The following is a 23,814-nucleotide window of genomic DNA, read 5'->3' on the forward strand; positions in this document are numbered from 1 at the left end:
CATCTCAGCACTCTTAACAACCTTCAGCTCCCAGACTTCCTTGGGGGAAGCCATGACTGTTTAAAGTGGTATCCCATTGCTTTTACTGCATGGTGTGAATGGGGGATGAGTGTGCTGGAAACTGCAATCTAAACTGGAAAGCTGCATCCATTTTTTTTCTGAGGAAAACAGAACAGCACAAAGCATAATATTTACACAACTTTATTATTCAGGATCGGTAGTCGCAAAACAAATCTAGAAAGCAGAAGCAGCTACTTTGCCTATTTTGCATTTCCAACAGGGAAGCCTCTGAAGCCTTTCAACCTTCCCTTCCTTCCTTGGGTCAATCCTTCTCTTTGGTTTCAAGAGCCTAAATTATCCCCAACATGGTTAATTCAGCTGGATGAACAGAAGAGCCCTGACATTTATTGCGGTGCCAAGAGAAATTCCCAATGTCAAGAGAGAAAGGTGCTGGTTGACTGTGCTCTGGCCAAGGAAAGAGCTGAGTTTTCTCTAGATTGTCCCAAGAGCAATTTTCATAGCCTAACTGATTACGATAAAGCAACTTTATTGTATAAATATATAAAACTATTCAACTATCACATGCAATCTACACAAAGAATGGACACAAAACCTGAGGCAATGTATTTTAGCCACTTAAAAGACTCAAGAACCCTCCCAAAGCATGGATTATGTGTGTGTATTGGGAGATTCAGGGGGGATGTGGCCTCTGGGTAGCTCCTTCGATGCCCAAGAGATGGATGCTGGGACTGAGGTCACATCCGCACCAAACCTTTACAGCTTCTTTGTAGCTATTATATGGCTTTCTCAAAAGAATTCTGGAAACAGTAGTTTCAACCTCATAGGTCTAAATTCCAGACACCTTTACGAACACCATTAAGTTCCCAGTATTCTTTAGGGGAAAGCTTTAAATATATTGTGTGGATGCAACTTTCTTAGGATAGTTGAGGAAGTTACATGGTTTCCATCTGTTGTGCATTCTCACCTTCATGAGGTCTCGATTCATCATCTAAACGCTCACTGAGATTTGAACCCTGGTTGGGCGTCTCCCTTGTGTGGTGCTTTTGATGCCTCTTGAGGTCTGATTTACGGGTGAAGCTCTTTCCACATTGTTCACACTCATACAGTTTCACTCTTGTGTGAGTTCTTTCATGTACTTTAAGGTTTGAGATATGTGCGAAATGTTTAACACACACAGAACATTTGTGGGGCTTCTCCCCTGTGTGGGTTCTTTTATGTACTGTAAGGTTTGAGCTGTCAATGAAACTTTTATTGCACTCCAAACATTTGTAAGGCTTCTCCCCTGTGTGAGCTCTTTTATGTTTAGTAAGGTGTGAGCTGATTGTGAAGCTTTTATCGCACTCCAAACATTTGTAAGGCTTCTCCCTTGTATGAGTTCTTTTATGTTTAGTAAAGTTTGAGCTGTCATTGAAGCTCTTCTCACACTTCGAACATTTGTACGGCTTCTCCCCTGTGTGGGTTCTTTTATGTACTTTAAGGTTCCATTTCTTGCAGAAGCTCTTTCCACAGTCTGCACATTTATGTGATTTCTGTCCTGTGTGAATCTTCTGATGGGCAGCAAACTGCTTCTGATACCTGAAGCTCCTTCCACACTCCAAACAAGTAAATTGCTTCACCTCTGTAGGGCATGTGGGGCTGTTTCCATTGTTTCTGCTCCCACTGCTTATTTCTCCAGACTCTGCCCTTTGAATTGTTTTCTCCTCTGTAGACACTTTCAAAGAGTCTCTGTTTTCTTGTTGGTCTCCTTGCTCAGTGAAGAAGCCACTTTGGGAAACGATGGATTTGTCTGTCTTCCGTTTTCTGTGGCTTCTCTTTTCCCTCCTTGGTCCATCGTGACTCAGGAGGTTCTGCTCCACCATCTCATCCTGTGCTTTTTTTGAAGATTTCCTTCTGCTCTCTCTCCATTGCACAACACCTGCTGGATAATGAGAGAAGGAAAACATGGATGTCATAGAGAGAGATGGAAACTGAGACATTCAATGTAATATATTTTGTCTTTTTGATACACTTTTGGACCATTGCTGTCTAAGCAGGCAGTAAGTTGCCATCATGGGCGAACTTTCTTTCCACTCTGCTCAAGATCCTTAGTCAGGTTTTGCCATTGCGTCAGATTCACCAGCAAGTTTATACGTGTAGAGATTCTACTCTCGAGAGCAAATATTTTATCAGTCTGCAGGTGGAAGCTTACATTGGCTTTAGGAAGCATAGCTATATTGTTTGTCCCTCACGAGGTTAGATCAAGATTTCTAATTCTTGATGCACAGAAACTTTTCTAATGCTCAAGAGCAGACAATACAGCAAAAGTATCAGACTATGAACATAGGGAAAGTAGTTGTGAACAACAAACAAAACAACAAAAATTACAAAGCGAACTTGAAAAATTTCTGCACAAGGCGCATACACACCAACAACCACACCCGCACACACCTCTCAAGAGCAGTAGAGTTTCCCTTGCTTCTTCACTGAGCAAGGAGAAGAACCAGAAAACAGAGATGCTTTGAGAACATCCACAAAGGAGAAAACAATTCAAACGGCAGAATCTGGAGAAATAAGCAGTGGGAGCAGAAACAATGGAAACAGCCCCACATGCCCTACAGAGGTGAAGCGATTTACTTGTTTGGAGAGTGGAAGGAGCGTCAGGAAGCAGAAGCAGTTTGCTGCCCATCAGAAGATTCATACAGGACAGAAAACACATAAATGTGCAGACTGTGGAAAGAGCTTCTGCAGGAAATGGACCCTTAAAGTACATAAAAGAACCCACACAGGGGAGAAGCCTTTTAAATGTTCAAAGTGTGAGAAAAGCTTCACTGACAGCTCAAACCTTACTAAACATCAAAGAACTCACACAGGGGAGAAACCTTTCAAATGTTCAGAGTGTGAGAAAAGCTTCACTGTGAGCTCAAACCTTACTAACCATAAAAGAACTCACACAAGGGAGAAGCCTTACAAGTGTTTGGATTGTGATAAATGTTTCGCACACATCTCACACCTTACAGTACATAAAAGAAGGCACACAGGAGAGAAACCCTACAGATGCCTTGTGTGTAGAAAAAGCTAACATGAGAGCGGAGGTCTTTCCAGACATACAAGGTCTTGCCATACAGGGGAGAAACTGTACAAGGAAGGTGTACAGTGATACTTTTCTAATGCTCAAGAGCAGACAATACAGCAAAAGTAGCAGACTATGAACATAGGGAAAGAAGTTGTGAACAACAAACGAAACAACAAAAATTACAAAGCGAACTTGAAAAAATTCTGCACAAGGCGCATACACACCAACAACCACACCCGCACACACCTCTCAAGAGCAGTAGAGTTTCCACAGCAAACAGAACCTACATAGAGTGGGTTCTATGTCAGTACATTGCTTTTAGTGGGTCTATTGTAAGTTGGTGCAGCATGGGATGACCTCAAACTAACCTTGTGTGCTTGTCATTAAGACCTGGAGCTAAGAAGCAATTCTACCTGGGACCTCCCTCCCCAATATGCATTTCCCCCGGAGTCCCATTACTCACCAGCATCCATACCTCTCTCAGCTGTGGCTTCACTGGGGGCTGTTCTTTGAAAAATGGGCTCCTGTCTAACCATTTCCTCATGCACAATGCAGGAGTCTTGTTCTTTGGTGGCATCAACAGCAGGCTGGAAGGTGGATTCCTTGGGGCCTTTCCAATCTCCTCTGCCAGCAATAGGCTTAACTATATGCTTCCCTGGGTGTGTTTCCTCAGGATACCCAATTCTGATATGCATGGTGTGCTTTTGTAGCACACCTTGGTCATACACAATGCAGATGTCTTGTCCCCTAGCAGCATCGACAACAGTCTGGGCTGGAGGTTCACTGGGGACACTGGAGTCTAGTTTGCTGTGAACGGGATTCTCCACTGAGAGTGTTTCCTGCAAACACGCTTTTCTCCCACAGATGTTGGGGTTGTGCCAGATGTTTTCCTCACCCACAATGCACACATCCTGCTCCTCAGCAGCACCAGGAACTGTCACCACCATGATTTCCCAGGGGGATCTGCAACTTCCTCCACGAAGAAGGTGTACATCCTCCTCCTCCTCAACTGGGTGGGCTTCCTGCTGATCCTGAGTTCTCTTATGGATGATGGGCTTTGGCCTGATGGGTTCCCCGTAGACAATGCACAGGTCTGGCTCCCTAGAAATATCAAGCATCATCATCCTGGCTGTGGCATCAACAACGGTCTGGGCTGGAGTTTTACTTGGGACACTGGAGTCTCCTTTGCTGTAAACTGGACCCTCCCCTGAGCTGATTTTCTGCAAACATGTCTTTCTCTCGCAGGTGTTGGAGAACTCCCAGATGTTCTCCTCACCCACAATGCACACATCCTGCTCCTTAGCAGCACCAGGAATTGTCTGTACCGTGATTTCCCAGGAGGCTCTGCAACTTCCTCCATGAAAAAGGGGTACATCCTCCTCCTCAACTGGGTGGACTTTCTGCTGACCCCCCGTTCTCTTATGGAAGATGGGCTTTTGCCTGATGGGTTCCCCGTAGACAATGCACAGGTCTGGCTCCTTGCAAGTATCAAACATCATCATCCTGGCTGTGGTCCAACTGGGCTCCTTGCAACCTTCTTCGTAGGCACGGGCGTCTTCTGCTTCATCTACTGGCTGCCACTTTCCCTTTGCCTATTTAGGAAAGTAGATTGTTTGAAACAAGGCATCTTGAGAAACAGGAGATGCAGAGAATTAGAAACATAAGAAGTTTGAGTACACAGACATATTAGATCTAGAGGGGTTTGGAAATAGATATGGGTGGCACGCGTACCTTTGGTATGACAAGGATGGAGTACACCGAGACTTTCTAGATCATATTATAAAAAGATTATTGTGCGAAGTTTGGAAGAGATATAAAGAGTAGTTTGAAAGGAAAACACCATGGTGCCTGTCACCCCAAGAAGCCTTCTCAGTGAAAAAATCAAATATGAAAGGAGAATGGCTAACGCACAGAGACATATTTATAGAAGGAAATAATGTAAGAAAGATCAGGCCTTACGAGGAACTAAAAGATAAATTATCAAGTTGGATGGAGTATCGTCGAATGAATGACATTTTCCCAAAAGATAAAAAAGCAAGAGGTTTCGAACAAACCAAATCAATATTAGAAACTGCAGTATTACAAAACACAAAAATATTGTCAAAGGTCTGTGAGTTTTTATTAGAATGGTGCACAAAAGACGAAGAAATCAAGAGCGTCACGATTAAATGGGCAATGGATGTTGGCCGTAGCATTGAATACGAGAAGTGGATAAGACTATGGAACACTGGGCTAAAATTCACTGCAAGTACTTTGTTAAAAGAAAATCTGTTAAAAATGATGTACAGATGGTACCTCACTCCAATTAAACAGTTAAGGATGTACAAAACAGGAAACAAGAATTGCTGGAAATGTGGGGTGAAAAAGGTAATTTCTTTCACATGCGGTGGTCATGTGATAGGTAAAAACATACTGGGGAAATATATACAGTGAGCTAAAGAAGATCTTTAGATATATGTTTTTGAAAAAGCCAGAGGCATTCTTGTTAGCAATGGTAGGAGAAAATCTGGTTAAGAATGACCAGAAACTGTTTTTATATGCAACAAAAGCGGCGAGGTTCCTGTTAGCGTAGGTTTGGAAACAGCAGCAGTGACCAACAGTAGAAGAATGGAGACAGAAGGTAATGGAATATGCAGAAATAGCCAAACTAACCAGGAAAATTCGACAACAGGGTGAGGAAACATTTCAAAAAGAATTGGAAAAATTTAAGTTGTATAAAGGAAAGAAAAGATGAAATAGTAAAACTAGTAGAATTGGAAACAAACCTCATAATGGGAAAGATTAAGAAAAGTGATGGATAATGAAAATAATAAGAAGCAAAATGTATAAGGAAACTAATATAACTAACAGTAGTGGTAAATTACAGACAACAAGAATTGTATAAACCTGAGGACTTTTTTGTTTATGGATACACTATGCTCAAATATGGAAAATGATAACAATATATAAAATGGAAGAAAATAGTGCGATAAAATTATATGTGATATAAAAAAACCAGAAGAAAGAAGGAGGCAAGTCAGCTTTGAAGAGCAAGTATAAATGTAAAATGTAATACAATATGTGTATGTGGAGTATCTAATTGAAATTGGACCCCACCCCATCTCAACCTCCCAGGGGAAGAAATCTCTCTCTTGCACCCTTCCTTGCTACCCACATTCCTCCTCCTGCACAATGAGAAATCCCTTGTTTTCACTTTCTCATTCTTGCAAAGGGCTGTCATCCTTTGACTCATCCAGGTCCTCTTAGGAATAAGGCAGGTCTACATTTGAGGCCCAGAGCAGCAGCCCCTTGTGAGATCAAGTCTGAATTTCAAATGCCACAAAGGGGATGAAAGGGGAAAAACAGGAACCTGCAGTTCAGAGGTTTCAACCCAATCTCAGCATCTTATCATGAGTTCTTGGTAGGCTCCAACTCACCCCTTATGCTAGACATTGGTGAATTCACAGACTTTCCTTCTTCATCTCAAGCTCCTTCACTGACCCACTTGGGTGTTTGCTCAGCTAAATTGGACCAGGTGTTAATCGTTTATGTGGGAAGTGCAAAGGCTGCTGGGAATTGGAGTTCACAGAAAAACAAACTGTGGCAGAGTGGAAGCGTGATCCGAAAAGAGAAATTAAACAGCAGAGAGAGAAAAAGACAGAAACGCCCTCTTTTTCCCTCTTGCACTTTGATTTATAGCTTTCTTCTTTTGTTTTTAAATTGTGGCTTGGTTTCACATATTGTCAACATAATAACATCAACTTTTGTGGTGTTTTTTTTTTTTTAAAAAGACTCCTCCCCCTCCTCCGTGTGGCTCTGACACGAAAGGCCTGGATCCTTGCGACCTGAGAACCGGCCTTTTCTGAGGTGCCTCCTCACTCCTGGAACGCTCTTCCCTGGGATGGTACCTTCCTTCCTTATTTCTAGGCACCAGCCGTTCAGCCAATGAGTGAATAATAATAATAATAATAATAATAATAATAATAATAATAATAAATCTTTATTGTCATTGCCCTCTCTCGGGGACAACGAAATTACTTGGCTGCTCCATCCACCCAGGTAGGGCACTCCACACAAAATCAAAACAACTATAAAAACACTAATTAAAACAATACAGTATAATACAGTAAGGAAGATTAGATGACTTTCAAAGTCCAGGCTTCCCATTGAGGGACGGGATTGCTCTGGAGAAGAAGCTGTTCTTAAGACGGCTCGTTCTTGTCTTCATCGTCCTGTATCTCCGTCCCGACAGCAGGAGCTCAAAGAGACAGTGACCAGGATACGATGGATCTTTTACTATGTCCAGTGCCTTCCTATGGCACCTTGTGGCATAAATCTGCTCTAAGGTGGAAAGTGGGCAGCCAACAATGCCCTCTGCTGCCTTAACAACTCTGCACAACCCCATCCTGTCCTGGGTAGTACAGCTTCCGTACCACACACATAAGCCATAAGTGAGCACACTCTCGATGGCACAGTGATAGAAGGCAAGCAGCAGTTTCTGCGGAAGATGGTTTTTCCTTAGAATTCTCAAAAAGTACAGTCTCTGCTGCGCCTTCTTCACAAGCCCCCTTGTGTTGACACTCCAGGACAGATCCTCTTGTAATTCAGTGCCCAAAAATCTGAACGTTGTTACCCTCTCCACACAGACCCCATCAATCAAAAGTGGCTGGACATTGCTCTTCTGTCTCCTGAAGTCCACCACAAGCTCCTTTGTCTTCCTTGTATTTATGAGCAAGTTCTTAGCTCTGCACCACTCTGTCAGCCGCTCCACCTCATCTCTATAGTCCGTTTCACCTTCCCTTTCAGAGATGAGCCCAAACACGGTTGTGTCATCTGCAAATTTGACAACCCTATTACTAGGGTGAGCAGCGACACAATCGTACGTGTAGAGAATATAAAGGAGCGGACTGAGTACACATCCCTGTGGTGTTCCTGTGTTAGTCTTAAGCATATTAGAGGTATAAGGGCCCAACCGAACCCTCTGGGGGCGGTCTGACAGAAGAGTCCAATATCCACCCTCAAAGTGATAACGGAAGCCCCAAATCTTCCAGTTTAGACATCAGACGTTGTGGTAGAATGGTATTAAATGCCGAGCTGAAATCTAAAAAAGCAGTCTGGCATAACCCCCCCGCTGCTCCAAATGTGCAAGAACGGCATGGAGGGCAATGCCCCTTCCGATCTTCAGGAGGAGGGGGGGTTGTGGGATCACGACCCCGCCCACACTCACTCTCGCGAGGCTGGCGTCAGCCTCGTGGGAGACAGGAATTCCCCCAATTAGCATACCCTGTGGCGCCAGCCAATCGGCTGGCGGCAGGGGCGGGCCTTCGTAGGGCCACTTAAGGTCAGGGCAGCCCCTGGCTCGCCCCCTTTCTTCCCTGGAGACGACGCGGTTTCCCACCCACCCGCCCTTTAGGTTTTGCCACTGACCTTGCTATGGGCTTCGGCTGGTCGCCGCAAGGGGCCTGGTAGGAGTTTTTCCATTTGGCTAATTGGCTGGTTTTGTGAGCCACTTGGTTTTTTCGCCTACCTCGTAGCAAATCGTCACAACTCCCTCGGTTTTGGCGGTAGGCATTGGCCGGGGTATTATCATGCAGATGAGGTTGGGGGGGAGGAACGCCATCACCTCCCCCAATGCTTGAAGGGTAGTTCGTTAAAGGACTCCGAGGGGCGACGCCTCGTCCGAAACCTACGGAGGCTAGGGCCTAAAGCGCGCCCCCGAGCGGTAACCCCTCGGGGAGCGCCTAGGGATATGCATCTCGGGTGGCTCCCCCTGTTGGTGTTTAACCCTTCCCGGTCAGACCGGATAGTCGGTTAGGGCCAATGCCTAAAGCCAATACCCTTCTTTCCTGTGATCAATAAAGTTGTGGCCATTTTCGCCCATTAACCTAAAACTCTGTGTCCGTTGTCTTCATTTATTCCACCTGTGGGGGGGGGGGAATAGCCACACAATCGCCACAGCGTCCTCTGTCAATCTTTTCATTTTCATGCAGAGCTGTGAGCAATTTGTGAGTGGTTTAGATATCAGGCAATAGGAATCCCCCGAGTCCTCAAAAGCTGCTTCTCCCTTCCTTTGAGTGTACTTATTCTGAGTCTTGGGCCTTTAACAGCTGTGTAGCAGGCAGAATTTCAACAGGTCAAGCTATTTCTCAAAGGGAAATATAACTTTAGTGAAGCTTCACATTCTGTCTGTCACAATTTCAGTTACAGGTGCAACCACTGATTTATGGCTGATAAAGTCTTCATATATATATACAGAGGACCAAGTCTTACTGAATAAAATCCAGTTTGGCTTCTGCAATTCACCAATCTTTCAGGGTTCTTTGAGCATCTAGGCAAAGTGGTTTAACCATCAGTTCCTCTCCCCCAGTAATGCTGGAAACTGTAGCTCTGTGAGGAGAATTGCAGGTCTCCCCTAACCCATCTCAGCACTCTTAACAGCCTTTAGCTCCCAGAATTCCTTGGGGGAAGCCATGACTGTTTAAAGCAGTATCACTTTGCTTCCACTGCATGGGAAACCCAGCAATATGGGCGGGGTATAAATAATAAATTATTAATAATATTATTATTAATTATAATTATGGTGTGAATGTGTGCTAAGTGTGCTGGAAACTGCAACCTAAATTGGAAAGCTGCATCCATTTTTGTTGAGGAGCCAGAGAAAACAGAAGAGTACAAAATGTAATATTTATACATCTTTATTATTCAGGATTGGTAGTCTCTAAACAAATCTAAAAAGCAGAAGCAGCTACTGTGTCAATTTTACATTTCCAACAGGGAAGCCTCTGAAGCCTTCAACCTTCCCTTCCTTCCTTGGGTCAATCCTTCTCTTTGGTTTCAAAAGCCTAAAGAATCACGTAGATTACCCCCAACATGGTTAATTCAGCCGGATGAATTTATTGGGGAGATATTCCCAGTGTCAAGAGAGAAAGGTGCTGGTTGACTGTGCTCTGGCCAAGGAAAGAGCTGAGTTTTCTCTAGATTCTCCCAAGAGCAATTTTCATAGCATAACGTATTAAAATGAAGGCACTTTATTATATGTAAAAAAACTTTTCAACTATCACATGGAATCCACACAAACAATAAACAACAACCCAGTCGAGGCAATGAGTTTTAGTCACTTAAAAGACTCAAGAACCTGCCCAAAGCATGGATTATTTGTGTGTATTGGGGGGTTCAGGTAGGGACAGGCCTCTGGGTGGCTCCTGCGACGCCCAAAAGATGGACACCAAGGCTGAGGTCACATTCGCACCACCCCTTTAAAGCACATTTATAGCTTTTCTATGGTTTGTTAAAAGAATTCTGGAAACAGTAGTTTGTACTTCATAGACCTACAATTGCCAGCTCCCTTAAGAACTGAAGTTCCCAGGATTCCTTGGGAGGAAGCTTTAAAAGTATTGTGTGGATGCGACCTTCTTAGCATAGTTGAAGTTACATGGTTTAAATCCGCTGTGTGTTCTCACCTACATAAGGTCTTGATTCATCATCTAAACTCTGACTGAGATTTGAACCCTGGTTGGGCATCTCCTTTGTGTGGTGCTTTTGATGCCTCTTGAGGTTTGATTTACGGGTGAAGCTCTTTCCACATATTGAGCATTCATGGGGTCTCTGCCCTTTGTGTATCCTCTGATGACTAGTAAGGTTTGCCCTCTGAGCAAAACATTTATTACAGACTGAACATTTGAAAGGTTTCTCCCCTGTGTGAGTTCTTTTATGTTTAGTAAGGTTGGAGCTGTAATTGAAACTTTTCTCACACTTTGAACATTTGAAAGGTTTCTCTCCTGTGTGAGTTCTCTTATGTACTGTAAGGTATGAGCTTTGTGCGAAACGTTTCCCACACTGAGAACATTTGTAGGCCTTCTTCTTTGTGTGAGTTCTTTGATGTGCATTAAGGTATGAGCTGCGTGCGAAACGTTTCCCACACACAGAACATTTGTAGGGCTTCACCCTTGTGTGAGTTCTTTGATGTGCATTAAGGTTTGATCTCACATTAAAGCTTTTCTTGCACCTTTTCCTTTTATTTTTTTTTTTTTTTAAATATTTATTTATACAACAAGAAAAAACAAGAAAACACACACACAAAAACCCCCCCCCACAAGTATCAAATTACACACAAATTACAAAAATAACCATAGACGCGTAATTTTCTTGACAAACAATAAAACATCTATTGGTCTTAACACTAAAGACCCAACTTCCCGTCTATTCCATATTTCAAGTTCAAATTACTTATTGCCAATACACATTTTTTTTCATAATTAAACTTATTCTCAATAAATCTAATTTCTTCTCTCTACCTAGCAACTATTACTGAAGTTCCTCGAATGCTGCAACAGAATTTAAACTACTATATTTGTTTTTCAGATATTCTTTGAAAACCTCCCATTTAGAAACAAATTCCTGTTTGGATTTATTCTTTATTTTTTCTGATAAACCATCTAATTCGGCATATTCTGTCAGCTTTTGGATCCAATCTTGTATAGAGGGGATTTCATTACTCTTCCATTTTGCTGCGATCAAAACTCTTGCTGCCGCCGTCGCATATAAAAAGATACCCTTCCTCTTTTGTGGAATATCCAAATCTGTTATTCCCAGGAGGTAGGCCTCTGGTTTTTTATTGAATGAGATCTTTAGAATTTTTTGCAGTTCTGCGTGTATACTCTCCCAGAATACCTGTATTTTCCTACATGTCCACCACATATGGTAGAATGTTCCTGAGTCTCCGCATCTCCAACAATTGCTTGACACATTTTTATACATTTTTGAGAGTTTCCATGGTGTTAGATACCATCGATGTTGCATTTTTTGAAAGTTCTCTCTAATCGTGTAACAATTTGTGAATTTCCAGTTGATCTTCCATAAATTTTCCCATTGGGCCATGGTTATTGAATGGCCAAAATCCTGAGACCACCTCACCATTGCCACTGTTACCTCCTCCTCCTTGACTGTCCAGTCAAGGAGGAGTCGGTAAGTTTTGGAAAGAGTTTTTCTTTTAGAATTTACAAGATCAGATTCGAATCGGGAAGTTTCTACTGAGAACCCCTTTTGTTTGTCAGATTTAAATTTTTCAAATAACTGATGGTATTGGAACCAGTCTGAAATGTGTTCTCTTATTTCCTCAAATTTTTTTAATTTTATTTGGTTATCTTCATTTTTTAGAAGTATTTTATATGTTGGCCAGCTTTCCTGAGTATTTTTCCGTTTTACTGCTATGGCTTCTACTGGAGAAGTCCACCACGGGACTTTAGGCTCCATCAGGTTTTTATATTTTTCCCATACAGCAAAGAGTGACTTTCTTATTATATGGTTGGTAAAATTTTTATGGATTTTCGCTTTTCCATATATTAGGTAGGCGTGCCATCCCCAACGGTTGTCAAAACCTTCCAGGTCCAGGAGGTCCGGATCCTGCAACGTGCACCAATCTTTTAACCAGGTGAAACAGGCTGCCTCATAATAAAGTTTTAGGTCGGGTAGGGAAAAGCCTCCTCTCTCTTTTATATCTATTAAGATCAGGTGTTTAATCCTGGGTTTCTTCCCTTCCCACAAAAATTTGGAAATTTCTCTTTGCCATATCTTGAGACAACCTGCTTCACCAAGTATCGGAATCATTTGAAATAAAAAGATTAATTTTGGAAGCACATTCATCTTTATAATGGAAATCCTACCGAGAAATGTTAATTTTAGTTTACTCCAGGTTACCAAGTTTTTTCTAATCTCTAGCCAAGTTTTGGTGTAATTGTCCTGAAATAAGTTTATGTTCTTAGGGGTGATCCAAATACCCAAGTATTTCGCTTTGGAAGAGATTTTCAAGCCCAATATTTTTTCTAAGTCGTCCTTTTCTTCTGCGGTTACATTTTTGACAAGCATTTTTGTTTTTGTAATATTCAGCTTAAAGCCTGCCACTTCTCCAAATTCTTTAATCATTTCCAACACTCTTTTCAGACTTTCTTTAGGGTTTTCAGTCATAACGAGTAGATCGTCCGCGAAAGCTTTAATTTTATATGTTTTGTTTCCCAGAGTGATGCCTTTAACAAGCTGATCCCTTCTTATCTGATTGTTCAATACTTCCATCACCAAGATAAATATCAGTGGAGACAGTGGGCAGCCTTGTCTGGTTCCCTTGTTTATTTTGCATTCCTCAGTAATTCTTCCGTTGATGATCAATTTTGCATATTGTTCTGAGTAGATGGCATTTATTCCTTTACAAATATTTTCTCCCAGTCCGATTTCTTCCATTAATTTTTTCATAAACTTCCAGGACACATTATCAAAAGCTTTTTCAGCGTCTACCAACATAATAGCTGCTGGTTTATCAATTTTAATATCCAAATATTCTAATACATTAATCACACATCTAATATTGGATTGCATAAATCGTCCGGGAAGAAATCCGGTTTGATCTTTATGAATTATCTCTTTCAGCACCATTTTTAATCTATTTGCAAGAATGTCTGCAAATATCTTGTAATCATTATTTAGCAGTGCAATGGGTCTGTAATTGGCCATGTTTGAGGCTTCTGTTCCTTGTTTATGGATAAGAGTAATAAAGCTGTCCTTCCAGGTTTTCGGAAGTTTTCCATTTGCCAGAATATTATTCATTAGGTCTTTCATGGGAAGAAATAATGCTTGTTCTAACTTTTTATAGTAATTAGCTGGAAGACCATCTGGGCCCGGTGTCTTTCCTAATTTTGATCTCTGTATAGCTTGTTGCACCTCCATAGCTGTTATTGGTGAGTTCAAGATTTCAGTTTTTTCCTTAGGTATTATTGGTAGTTTATTTTTGCCCAGATAATCAATTATTTTTTCCAGAATCTCTGGACCTTCATTATATAGTTTTCCGAAAAAACTAGCAAAGTTTTTACTAATTTCCTTAGGTTCTTGAATCCATTTGTCTTCAATTTTAATTTTATTGATAATTCTATCTTCTTTTTTCTTCTTTAATTGCCAGGCCAGAAGTTTACCAGGTTTATTTGCAAACTCAAAGTTTCTATGTCTCAACCATTTTATCTTCCATTCTATCTCTTCATTTATTATCATGGAGAATTGCGTCTGTAAGATTTTTATACTTTGCTTAATTGGTTCATCATCTGGTTTTTGGAAAAGGATCCTTTCCTTTTTTCTAATTTCCTCCCAGATCTCCATTTTCTTCTTCTCCTTTATTTTCCTTTGGAATGCGTTTTGTTGTATAAAGAAGCCTCTTATGACGGCTTTACCCGCGTCCCAAACCGTCTCTAGATCTACTCCTTGATTTAAATTAAACTTAAAATATTCTTCTAAGATTTGCTTGGCCTTCTGTACAATTTTTTCATCGTTTAACATACTCTCATTAAGTTGCCACCTTTTAACCTTTTCTTCTTTTCCTTTAAAGTTAACCCAGACCGCGCTGTGGTCAGAAATTGTCCTTGGGTGGATTTCTGCTTTTGTAATATTATTTAATAAATCCTTTGTTGTCCAGATCGCGTCGATTCGTCCCGCCGATTTATGTGGCTCTGAGTAATGAGTAAATTCTTTCTCTGTTGGGTTCTTAAACCTCCAAGCGTCGAACAAATTCAGGAGTTCTATTAGTTGGAAAAATGTAGTTGGGAGTTTGTTCTGCCTCTTTTCTTTCTTCTTTATTGTCCTGTCCATGTTTGGATTGACTACTCCATTAAAATCTCCTAATAATATAATTTTTTCCCCTATATATTCTATGACTTTTTCTTCCAGGAATTGATAGAATTCGGATTTTCTTTCATTTGGTGCATAGATTCCAATAACTATCACTTTTTCATTATTGATCTTAACCTCTATAATCACTGTTCGGCCTTTTTCATCATTATAAAGCAGTTTTGGCTCCAGCTGAGGTTTTACATAAATTACCACCCCTCTCTTTTTTTCTTTACTTGATGCAATAAACTCAAGCCCCAATCTCTTATTTATTAATACTCTTTTATGTTTTTCCGCTACATGAGTTTCTTGCAGACAGATTAGATCATATTTTTGCTTAACCAGAATATGTTCCACCTTGTTCCTTTTTGATTTTTCATTTAATCCATTTACATTCCAAGTAATAAATTTATAATCCATACTTTATTTCTTATGATATGTCAACAGGTTTAAAAAAATAATAATAAAATTACACATTCAAGGCCTCAGTATAATTTAATAAATTCCCTTCTTAGATCTGTCTCCTAACTCTCAACTGTTTGTTCAATATCCTCTGATTCTCCCAACAATTGCCGTTTTCCTCCGAGGTCTTTTCGGTACTTTCTCCAGAACTTGTCTGCATCTAATGCCGACAGGCACTTTCTACGTTTCCCTTTGAAGAAAAAAGAGATGCCTTCCGGGTACTCCCACCTATAGTCCACTGCCTTTGCCTTTAATGCCTCGGCCAGAGGTCTATAAGCTTCTCTCTTTTTTATCAACCGATTTGGAATAATCTTGTGGACGATAATATCATTTCCTTCTGATTGAAATTTCTTCTTGTTACTAGCTTGTAAAATTCTGTTTCTGAAATCCATAGAGTTAAAAGAGACTAAACAATCAGCCGGCCAGTTGTTTACTTTTGCTACATTAGATTTGACTCTGAATGCTTTTTCTATTTTTTGTGCTACTTCTGCTTCTTCTAGGTCTAACCAAGCTGCTAGCTCTTTTGAGATTTTTTTCTCAGTTGCTTCCTCTGCGTCCTCCGTTAGTCCTCTGAATCTTAGGGTATTCTCCCTTCTCTGCATTTGCAACATCGCAATAGAGTCCAAAGTTGAATCCTGCTGTGCTTTCAGATCTGCTGTTTCTTTCCTTATCTTATCGCATTCCTTTTTCAACTCTCTATTTTCATTTTGTAATTTTTTCTGAGCTTCCTCTAGGTTCTGTGTTTTACCTTTAAGGTCTAGCACTATTTTCGTCAGTTCTGAATTTTTTTGTACTAAATTGTTGACCTGAGTTGATAACTCAGCTGCTATTTTCACATTTTCATCTATTTTGGCTCCCATTGAAATAAGTTTTTCTTCTGTTGCTTTTGCCTTTTCATTTACATTATTTTTTAAATCTTGGATATCTTTCTTCAAACTTAAAATTAATTCTCTCATATCTAATGGTTGATCCATGTCAATTACAGAAGTTCTCCTGATTTGTGAGGCTGATACTGCCGCAGAACCTGACACAGTTGTTTTTTTACCATACATCACTAAGAAATTCAATTAGCTCACTAGGTAATTTGTTCTCTTCCCTTCTGTCTTACAGATTGGATATCAATTAAGTTCAATCTTTCTTGATACAATCGTGTCAATATTAATTAATGAATGTCAATTAAGTTCGATCTTTCTTAATACAATTACGACAATTTTACCAGTCTGATCGTGATCTCTGGCCTATGTATCCACTATTTTTTTTATATATTCCCAGTTTCACTAAATATATTTTAAATTGATTATGAACAATTATCTAATTAGTTACAGCCAAATATCAATACAGCAATATCACAAATTCATCAGATCAAATAAATATAAGTGATTGCAATCCTTGCATTTACTTAATCCTTCAGGGTAATAGATCAAATGTATAATTCTTTAAACAGGTTAGCGGTTCAGTTAGTCTGCACCTTGCAACAAAGCTAATGACATCTGATGCTAATATCAGCTGCGTTAGCTACCATTAGATAGCAAAAGGCTAGGCAAACAAAAACAGAAAAAAAAACAGAAACAAAAAACAGAAAAAAACAGAAACAAAAAACAAAACAAGACAAAACGACACAAGTTGAAAACCACACAAAAACGACCAGAAAAACAACAAAAATGAAACAAACAGAGAAACAAAACAAAACAAAAACACAAAAGAAATACAAAGGAGAGAAACAAAAATAATAATGCAATTTATAATTTGTAAAGAAATAAAGAGGGGGAAGAAAATACGAAAAGTATATTTAAATAATAAGAAAAGAGCTGGGGAGTATTTTGAATTAATAATGTACAATGCAATAATGTTATGTGCTATTATGTTCTCTCCAGACGTTACTTTTCCAGAGGTAACAGGAATGCTATTCCAGTAATGGGGTATAGGGTCTATAAGAATTTATGAGACCTTGTCTCTTTCAGCAGATTATGATGCAGCGTTTTGGGATCTTCAATAGTTGCAGATCTTGCAAAGATCCCTGTAATTGCTCTTATAAGTCTTATTAGAGGAACGTCTTTTTCAAAAGAGGGCAAAGTTTTATTTCACCAGCTGATGTCGCTGTTTGAGTCACTCCCTCTCTGCGATTTTCGACCCCGTTCTCTTTCTATGTCAGTCTAATACAGTTCGTTTCCGTTCCTCAAACCAGGAAAATGTCGGTCTAAGAAAATGCTTTTCTTGCACACTGTACATTTGAAAGGCTTCTCCCCTGTGTGGGTTCTTTTATGTACTGTAAGGTTCCATTTCTTGCGGAAGCTCTTTCCACAGTCTGAACATTTATGTGTTTTCTGTCCTGTGTGAATCTTCTGATGGGCAGCAAACTGCTTCTGCTTCCTGACGCTCCTTCCACTCTCCAAACAAGTAAATCGCTTCACCTCTGTAGGGCATGTGGGGCTGTTTCCATTGTTTCTGCTCCCACTGCTTATTCCTCCAGATTCTGCCGTTTGAATTGTTTTCTCCTTTGTGGATGTTCTCAAAGCATCTCTGTTTTCTGGTTGTTCTCCTTGCTCAGTGAAGAAGCTACTTTGAGGAACGATGGATTTGTCTGTCTTCCGTTTTCTGTGGCTTCTCTTTTCCCTCCTTGGTCCATCGTGACTCAGGAGGTTCTGCTCCACCATCTCATCCTGTGCTTTTTTTGAAGATTTCCTTCTGTTCTCTCTCCACTGCACAACACCTGCTGGATAAGAGAGAAGGAAAACATGGATGTCATAGGGAGATGGAAACAGAGTGATTCAATCTAATATATTTCGTATTTTGTTACACTTTTGGGGCCATTGCTGCCAAAGCGGGCAATGAGTTGCCATCATGGGTGAACGTTCTTTCCACTCTGCTCAAGATCCTTAGTCTGGTTTTGCCATTGCGTCAGATTCACCAGCAAGTTCCTAATCTTGAGAGCAAATATTTTCTCAGTCTGCAGGTGGAAGCTTACATTGCCTTTAGGAAGCATAGCTCTTTTCTTTGTCCATCATGAGGTTAGATCAAGATTTCTAATTCTTGGTGCTTTGAAACTTTTCTAGTGCTCAAGAGCAGAAAATACAGCCAAAGTAGCAGACCACAAACAAATAACAAAAAATCAAGAAGTACCCATCACAATGGAAAAATTTGTCTACAAGGCTTATCGTATTTTTCGCTCTAGAAGACGCCCTTTTCCCCTCCTAAAAAGTAAGGGGAAGTGTGTGTGCGTCTTATGGAGCGAATGCAGGTGGGAGGCTCTGCTCCCTTTAAAGAGCCATGTGGAGCGTATGTGCGGCTCTTGGGGGCTTTTCCCCCAGGAGGAAAAGCGCTGCGATCCCGCTGGCTGTCTTGGCTTCTTGCTTAGCCGCGCGTAGCCTCTCTCAGGCAGAGGCTGTGCGTGGCTACCCCATAAGCCAGGGCTGCACAGTGATCCCGCTTGCTGTCCTGGCTTCTGGGATTCAGATTTCTCCCCCCTTGTTTTCCTCTTCCAAAAACTAGGTGTGTCTTAAGGTCTGGTGCGTCTTATAGAGCGAAAAATACGGTGTGTGTGTGTAAAAAAACACACACACACACACACACACACACACACACACACACACACTGTATACATCTCAAGAACAGTACAGTTTCCCCAGCAAGCAGTCCTGCTGTTTCCGGGGTTGGACTCGATGGCCCTTGTGGTCTCTTCCAACTCTATGATTCTATGATTCCCCAGCAAGCAGAACCTAAATAGAGCTTCAGATTACAGACTCCGCTAACCCAGAAATAGTACCTCGGGTTAAGAACTTTGCTTCAGGATGAGAACAGAAATTGCGGTGCGGTGGTGCAGTGGCAGCAGGAGGCCCCATTAGCTAAAGTGGTGCTTCAGGTTAAGAACAGTTTCAGGTTAAGAACAGACCCCTGGAACAAATTAAGTACTTAACCTGTGCTACCACTGTATATAATTTCTTGTTTAAAATTTCTGCACAAGCCACACACACACAAACACACACAACTCAAGAGCAGTATTGTTTCCCCAGCAAAGAGTACCTACATAGAGTGGGTTCTATGTTCTATGACAGTCAAGGCCTGGAGCTCAGAAGGAATTCAGCCTGGGACCTCCCTCCCCAATATGCATTACCCGGGAGTCCCATGACTTACCAGTATCCATACCTCTCTGAGCTGTGGCTTCATTGGGGGCTCTTCCTTGAAAAATGGCCTTCTGACTAACCATTTCCTCGTACCCAACGTGGGAGTCTTGCTCCTTGGTAGCATTAAGAACAGCTTGGAAAGTAGATTCATTGGGGCCTTTCCAATCTTCTCCGCCTGCAACAGGCTTAACTACATCCTTCCCTAGGTGTGTTTCCTCAGGATACCCAATTCTGATATGGATGGTGGGCTTCTGTAGGACACCTTGCTCAGACACAATGCAGATGTCTTGTCCTTTAGCAGCATCAACAACAGTCTGGGCTGGAGGTTCACTGGGGACTCTGGAATCTAGTTTGCTGTGAACGGGACTCTCTACTGAGAGGGTTTCCTGCAAACACGCTTTTCTCTCACAGATGCTGGGGTTTTGCCAGATGTTTTCCTCACCCACAATGCACACGTCCTGCTCCTTAGCAGTGCCAGGAATTGTCTTTACCGTGATTTCCCAGGGGGATCTGCAACTTCCTCCATGAGGAAGGGGTTCCTCCTCCTCCTCCTCCTCGACTGGGTGGGCTTCCTGCTGACCCCCCGTTCTCTTGTGGATGATGGGCTTTGGCCTGATGGGTTCCCCATAGACAATGCACAGGTCTGGCTTCTTGCAAGTATCAAGCATTATCATCCTGGCTGTGGCATCAACAACGGTCTGGGCTGGCGTTTTACTTGGGACACTGGAGTCTCCTTTGCTGTAAACTGGACCCTCCCCTGAGCTGATTTTCTGCAAACACGTCTTTCTCACGCAGGTGTTGGGGTAATGCCAGATGTTCTCCTCACCCACAATGCACACATCCTGCTCCTGAGCAGCACCAGGAACTGTCACCACCATGATTTCCCAGGGGGATCTGCAACTTCCTCCATGAAGAAAGGGTTCCTCCTCCTCTTCCTCGACTGGGTGGGCTTTCTTCTGACCCTCCCTTCTCTTGTGGATGATGGGCTTTGGCCTGATGGGTTCCCCATAGACAATGCACAGGTCTGGCTCCTTGCAAGTATCAAACATCATCATCCTGGCTGTGGTCCAACTGGGCTCCTTGCAGCCTTCTTCTTAGCCACAGGCGTCTTCTGTTTCGTCTACTGGCTGTCGCTTTCCCTTTGCCTGTTTAGGAAAGTAGATTGTTAGAAACAAGGCATCTTGAGAAACAGGAAATACAGAGAATTGGAAGCACAGGAGTATCCCTGCATGCACACTGGATACTCTCCTGTTACTGGTTTAGGAAAACAGCTCAGAAATGAATCTTTTCCTTCATGATCCTCATGTACACAAGAGAATAGTAACTTTGGCCACTTAGCTCAGTACTGTCTACACTGACAGGCAGCAGCTCCCAGAGTTTCATATGGGAAGCCTCTCCCAAGCCTTCCATGGAGATACTGGGGACCCCACCCTATCTTAACCTCCCAGGGGAAGAAATTTCTCTCTTGCACCCTTCCTTGCTACCCACATTCCTCCTCCTGCACAATGACAAATCCCTTGTTTTCACTTTCTCATTCTTCCAAAGGGCTGTCATCCTTTGACTCATCCAGGTCCTCTTAGGAATAAGGCAGGTCTACATTTGAGGCCCGGAGCAGCAGCCCCTTGTGAGATCAAGTCTGAATTTCAAATGCCACAAAGGGGATGAAAGGGGAAAAACAGGAACCTGCAGTTCAGAGGTTTCAACCCAATCTCAGCATATCTTATCATGAGTTCTTGGTAGGCTCCAGCTCACCCCTTCTGGTAGACACTGGTGAATTCACAGACTTTCCTTCTTCATCTCAAGCCCCTTCACTGACCCACTTGGGTGTTTGCTCAGCTCAATGAGGCCAGGTGTTAATCGTTTGTGTGGGAAGTGCAAAGGTTGCTGGGAATTGGAGTTCACAGAAAAACAAACTGTGGCAGGGGGGAAGCGTGATCTGAAAAGAGAAATTAAACAGCAGAGAGAGACAGCAGAGATAGATAGATAGAGAGAGATCCTCTTTTCCCTGTGCACTTTGATTTATTGCTTTCTTGTTTTGTTTTGTTTTGTTTTGTTTTGAATTTGTTGTTGCCTGGGCTATTGTCCTCCATCTTAGGAAGATGCAGCATTCAGCCATCTCATTGGACATGTAGATAGTGGTACTTAACTGTTAATGTCCGCTTGGTTGTTTGTTTATGCAGCAAAGAAACTAAAAACATAATGTGTAGTTTGGGTGGGAAATTGGGTGGGAGCATTTTACATTGTACTTCCAGAGTGGTTGGAAGAAGCAGGAGAACAACCCTTAGGCATCTTCTCCAAATAGGAAGCCTATAGTAACTGGTAGAATATGTGCTCAGTCACGCAATGGCTTTCCAAGAGGATTGCTCCCATTTATGACAGATGAAACTATTGATGTCTACTATTCATGATAGCTATGCCCTGTCCCATGCTTGGAGGCAGTAATACTTTCAAATACAGTTCAACGAGCGCCTCTGTTATTGTAAGTTTCAGTTTCCGAATGCTGAAAACCCGGAAGTAAGTGTTCTGGTTTTCAAACATTTTTCAGAACCCCAACGTCTGGTGTGACTTCTGCTTGTGTGCAAGAAGCTCTTGCAACCACTCAGAAGTTGCCCCTCGGTTGTTGAATGTTTCGGAAGCTGAATGGGCTTCCGGAACGGATTGTGTGCATCAACCAAGGTTTGACTGTACCAGAATCCTCTTGGGCTGAGGTCCTGTTTGAAGGTTTTCCCCAGGACATTAGGGTGGCCTCTGTGTAAAGAGGATGCTGGACTAGGTGGGCCTTTGACCTGATCCAGCAGGCTCTTATGCCTGTGCTGCAGTGTGTGTGCAGTTGGGGTCCTTGCCAGTTCTGCAACGAGGAACATAGGGTGTGGTCCTGATGCATTTATTTACTTGTGCCATGCTGATGCTGCATGCCAACAGGTGGAGCGTGTGGTAGGTGTGTCCAAGGCGCATGGCATGCATCATGTGCCAACAGTGAGCACTGCTAGGGCTGCAGTGTCCCCTCTCTTAGTTTCATTCCTGTGCTGATCATTTTGAGCTATCTCCCATAAGCTACCTATGATTTAACTAAACACTTTCTTCCTGCTCACTAGCTGCTAGTTTATGGTTAGGCAAGCACAGTGGCGGAGGAGGGGGCGGGGTGGGCGCGCGCCACCCCAGGTGCCATGTTTGAGGGGGGCAACCAGAAGGCACTCCGCAAGGTGCTCGCCTGGCCGCCTTTGGCTGTGGTGGTGCAAGCCGAGATCGCACTGCTGCAGCCATATGCAGAGGATCCTGCCAGTGTCCTTATGGTGGTCAAGAGGTGCTGGGGGCAAACCGCTATGTACGGCACATGTGCAGCATCACTACATACAGGGCATACACGGCGTCTCTACGTACAGGGCATGTGCACAATGGCACGCATGTGCTATACATAGCTGTTTGCCACAGGCGCCGCTCGAGTGCCGTACAGATGGCATTGGGATCCCTTCGCCATTGCTACAGCTGCAAGTGGAGGATCCTGCCACCATTCATATGGTGTTCGAGCACCCGTGGCGGCAAACCGCTGCGTGCAGCACATGCGTGGCGCCATTCGCATGGGCCATACATAGCGATGCCACGCATGCGTCACCAGTGATTTGCCCTACCCCGGGTGCCTGATAGCCTTCCTTCATCGCTGGGCAGCCAGGGCTTGGGGAATACAGATTGGCCCACAGGCCAGAGGTTGTGCAGCCATGTGCAATGAGAAAAGTCGTACCAAAAACCCCAAACTAACAATTTAATAAACGCTGCAGCAGCATATTTAAAACTGCAACCTTGGGGGACTTCCGGGTTAGCGCAATCGGTTAATGGCGGATTCCCTCCGAGCTCCGGAGGGAATCGGCTGTACTGGGGACGGGTCCTGCCGCGACGGCGACGCGGGGACCCTTAGAAACCGCAGGCGCGGAAGCCTGCAGACTTGGAGACTCGGTGGGCGCCTTAAGCGCCCCTTCGACACATGAAGAGCCTTTTTAAAGGCTTCGGAGAGGGTACGAAGGGTGGCGTGGCGCTGTGAGTTGATCGCTACCTCAGTGGAGTGAAGCCGCGAGCCATGACCGGAGAGCGCTGACTTTCTTCCTTGAAAATTTGGACGTAAAGAAACAACCTGTGAGTAGAACGGAATTTGGACTTAAGAAATTTTTCTCTTTGAATTCGGTACGACCGGGGTGTGTGCTAAAAGGAAGTCCGCACCCCCCCCTTTTTACAGATGATCTAAAGCAAGAATTTGATAACTAAGGTGGAGTGATCGTTTTCCTCCTTGTGAGATAAAAGATATCAATTCCACGACTGGCATAAGAAGTTTGATGTATTGTGTTAAGAAGAAGAACTTTTAGAAGCTTTTGGAAAACCCCCCCCGGACCCGGGAGTGCCCTGCGAGTGAGAGCCTGTTGAAAAGAAATAAGGAGCTTGACAGCTGTCAAAGGAGCTGTCAAAGGAGCTGTCAAAATTAGGAAAATTTTTGTTAAACTCTCTCTTTGCGGACTAAATGTGTTATATTTGAACTTAAGTTGGTGG

At 42.6% G+C, this 23,814-nt stretch overlaps 1 protein-coding gene across 2 annotated transcripts; it reads right to left on the reverse strand.

The window, feature by feature from the left end:
• Positions 1–322: 322 nt before the first annotated feature.
• Positions 323–21,242, reverse strand: LOC309336654 (uncharacterized protein). 2 transcript variants are annotated; one of them, XM_081852756.1, is made up of 4 exons: positions 21,031–21,242; positions 19,289–20,423; positions 17,378–17,870; positions 9,732–11,057 (listed from the first exon to the last, which is right to left on the reverse strand). In XM_081852756.1, the coding sequence occupies exons 2-4, from the start codon at positions 20,331–20,333 to the stop codon at positions 10,490–10,492; spliced, it is 2,106 nt and encodes a 701-aa protein (XP_081708882.1). In that variant the 5' UTR covers positions 20,334–20,423; positions 21,031–21,242; the 3' UTR covers positions 9,732–10,489. The 2 variants fall into 2 exon arrangements, with proteins under 2 accessions (XP_081708883.1, XP_081708882.1); XM_081852757.1 differs by lacking the exons at positions 9,732–11,057; positions 17,378–17,870 and adding an exon at positions 323–1,939.
• Positions 21,243–23,814: the final 2,572 nt, after the last annotated feature.

Source organism: Podarcis erhardii, assembly GCF_964252035.2.
Source record: "Podarcis erhardii genome assembly, chromosome: 2".
NCBI classification, from domain to species: domain Eukaryota; kingdom Metazoa; phylum Chordata; class Lepidosauria; order Squamata; family Lacertidae; genus Podarcis; species Podarcis erhardii.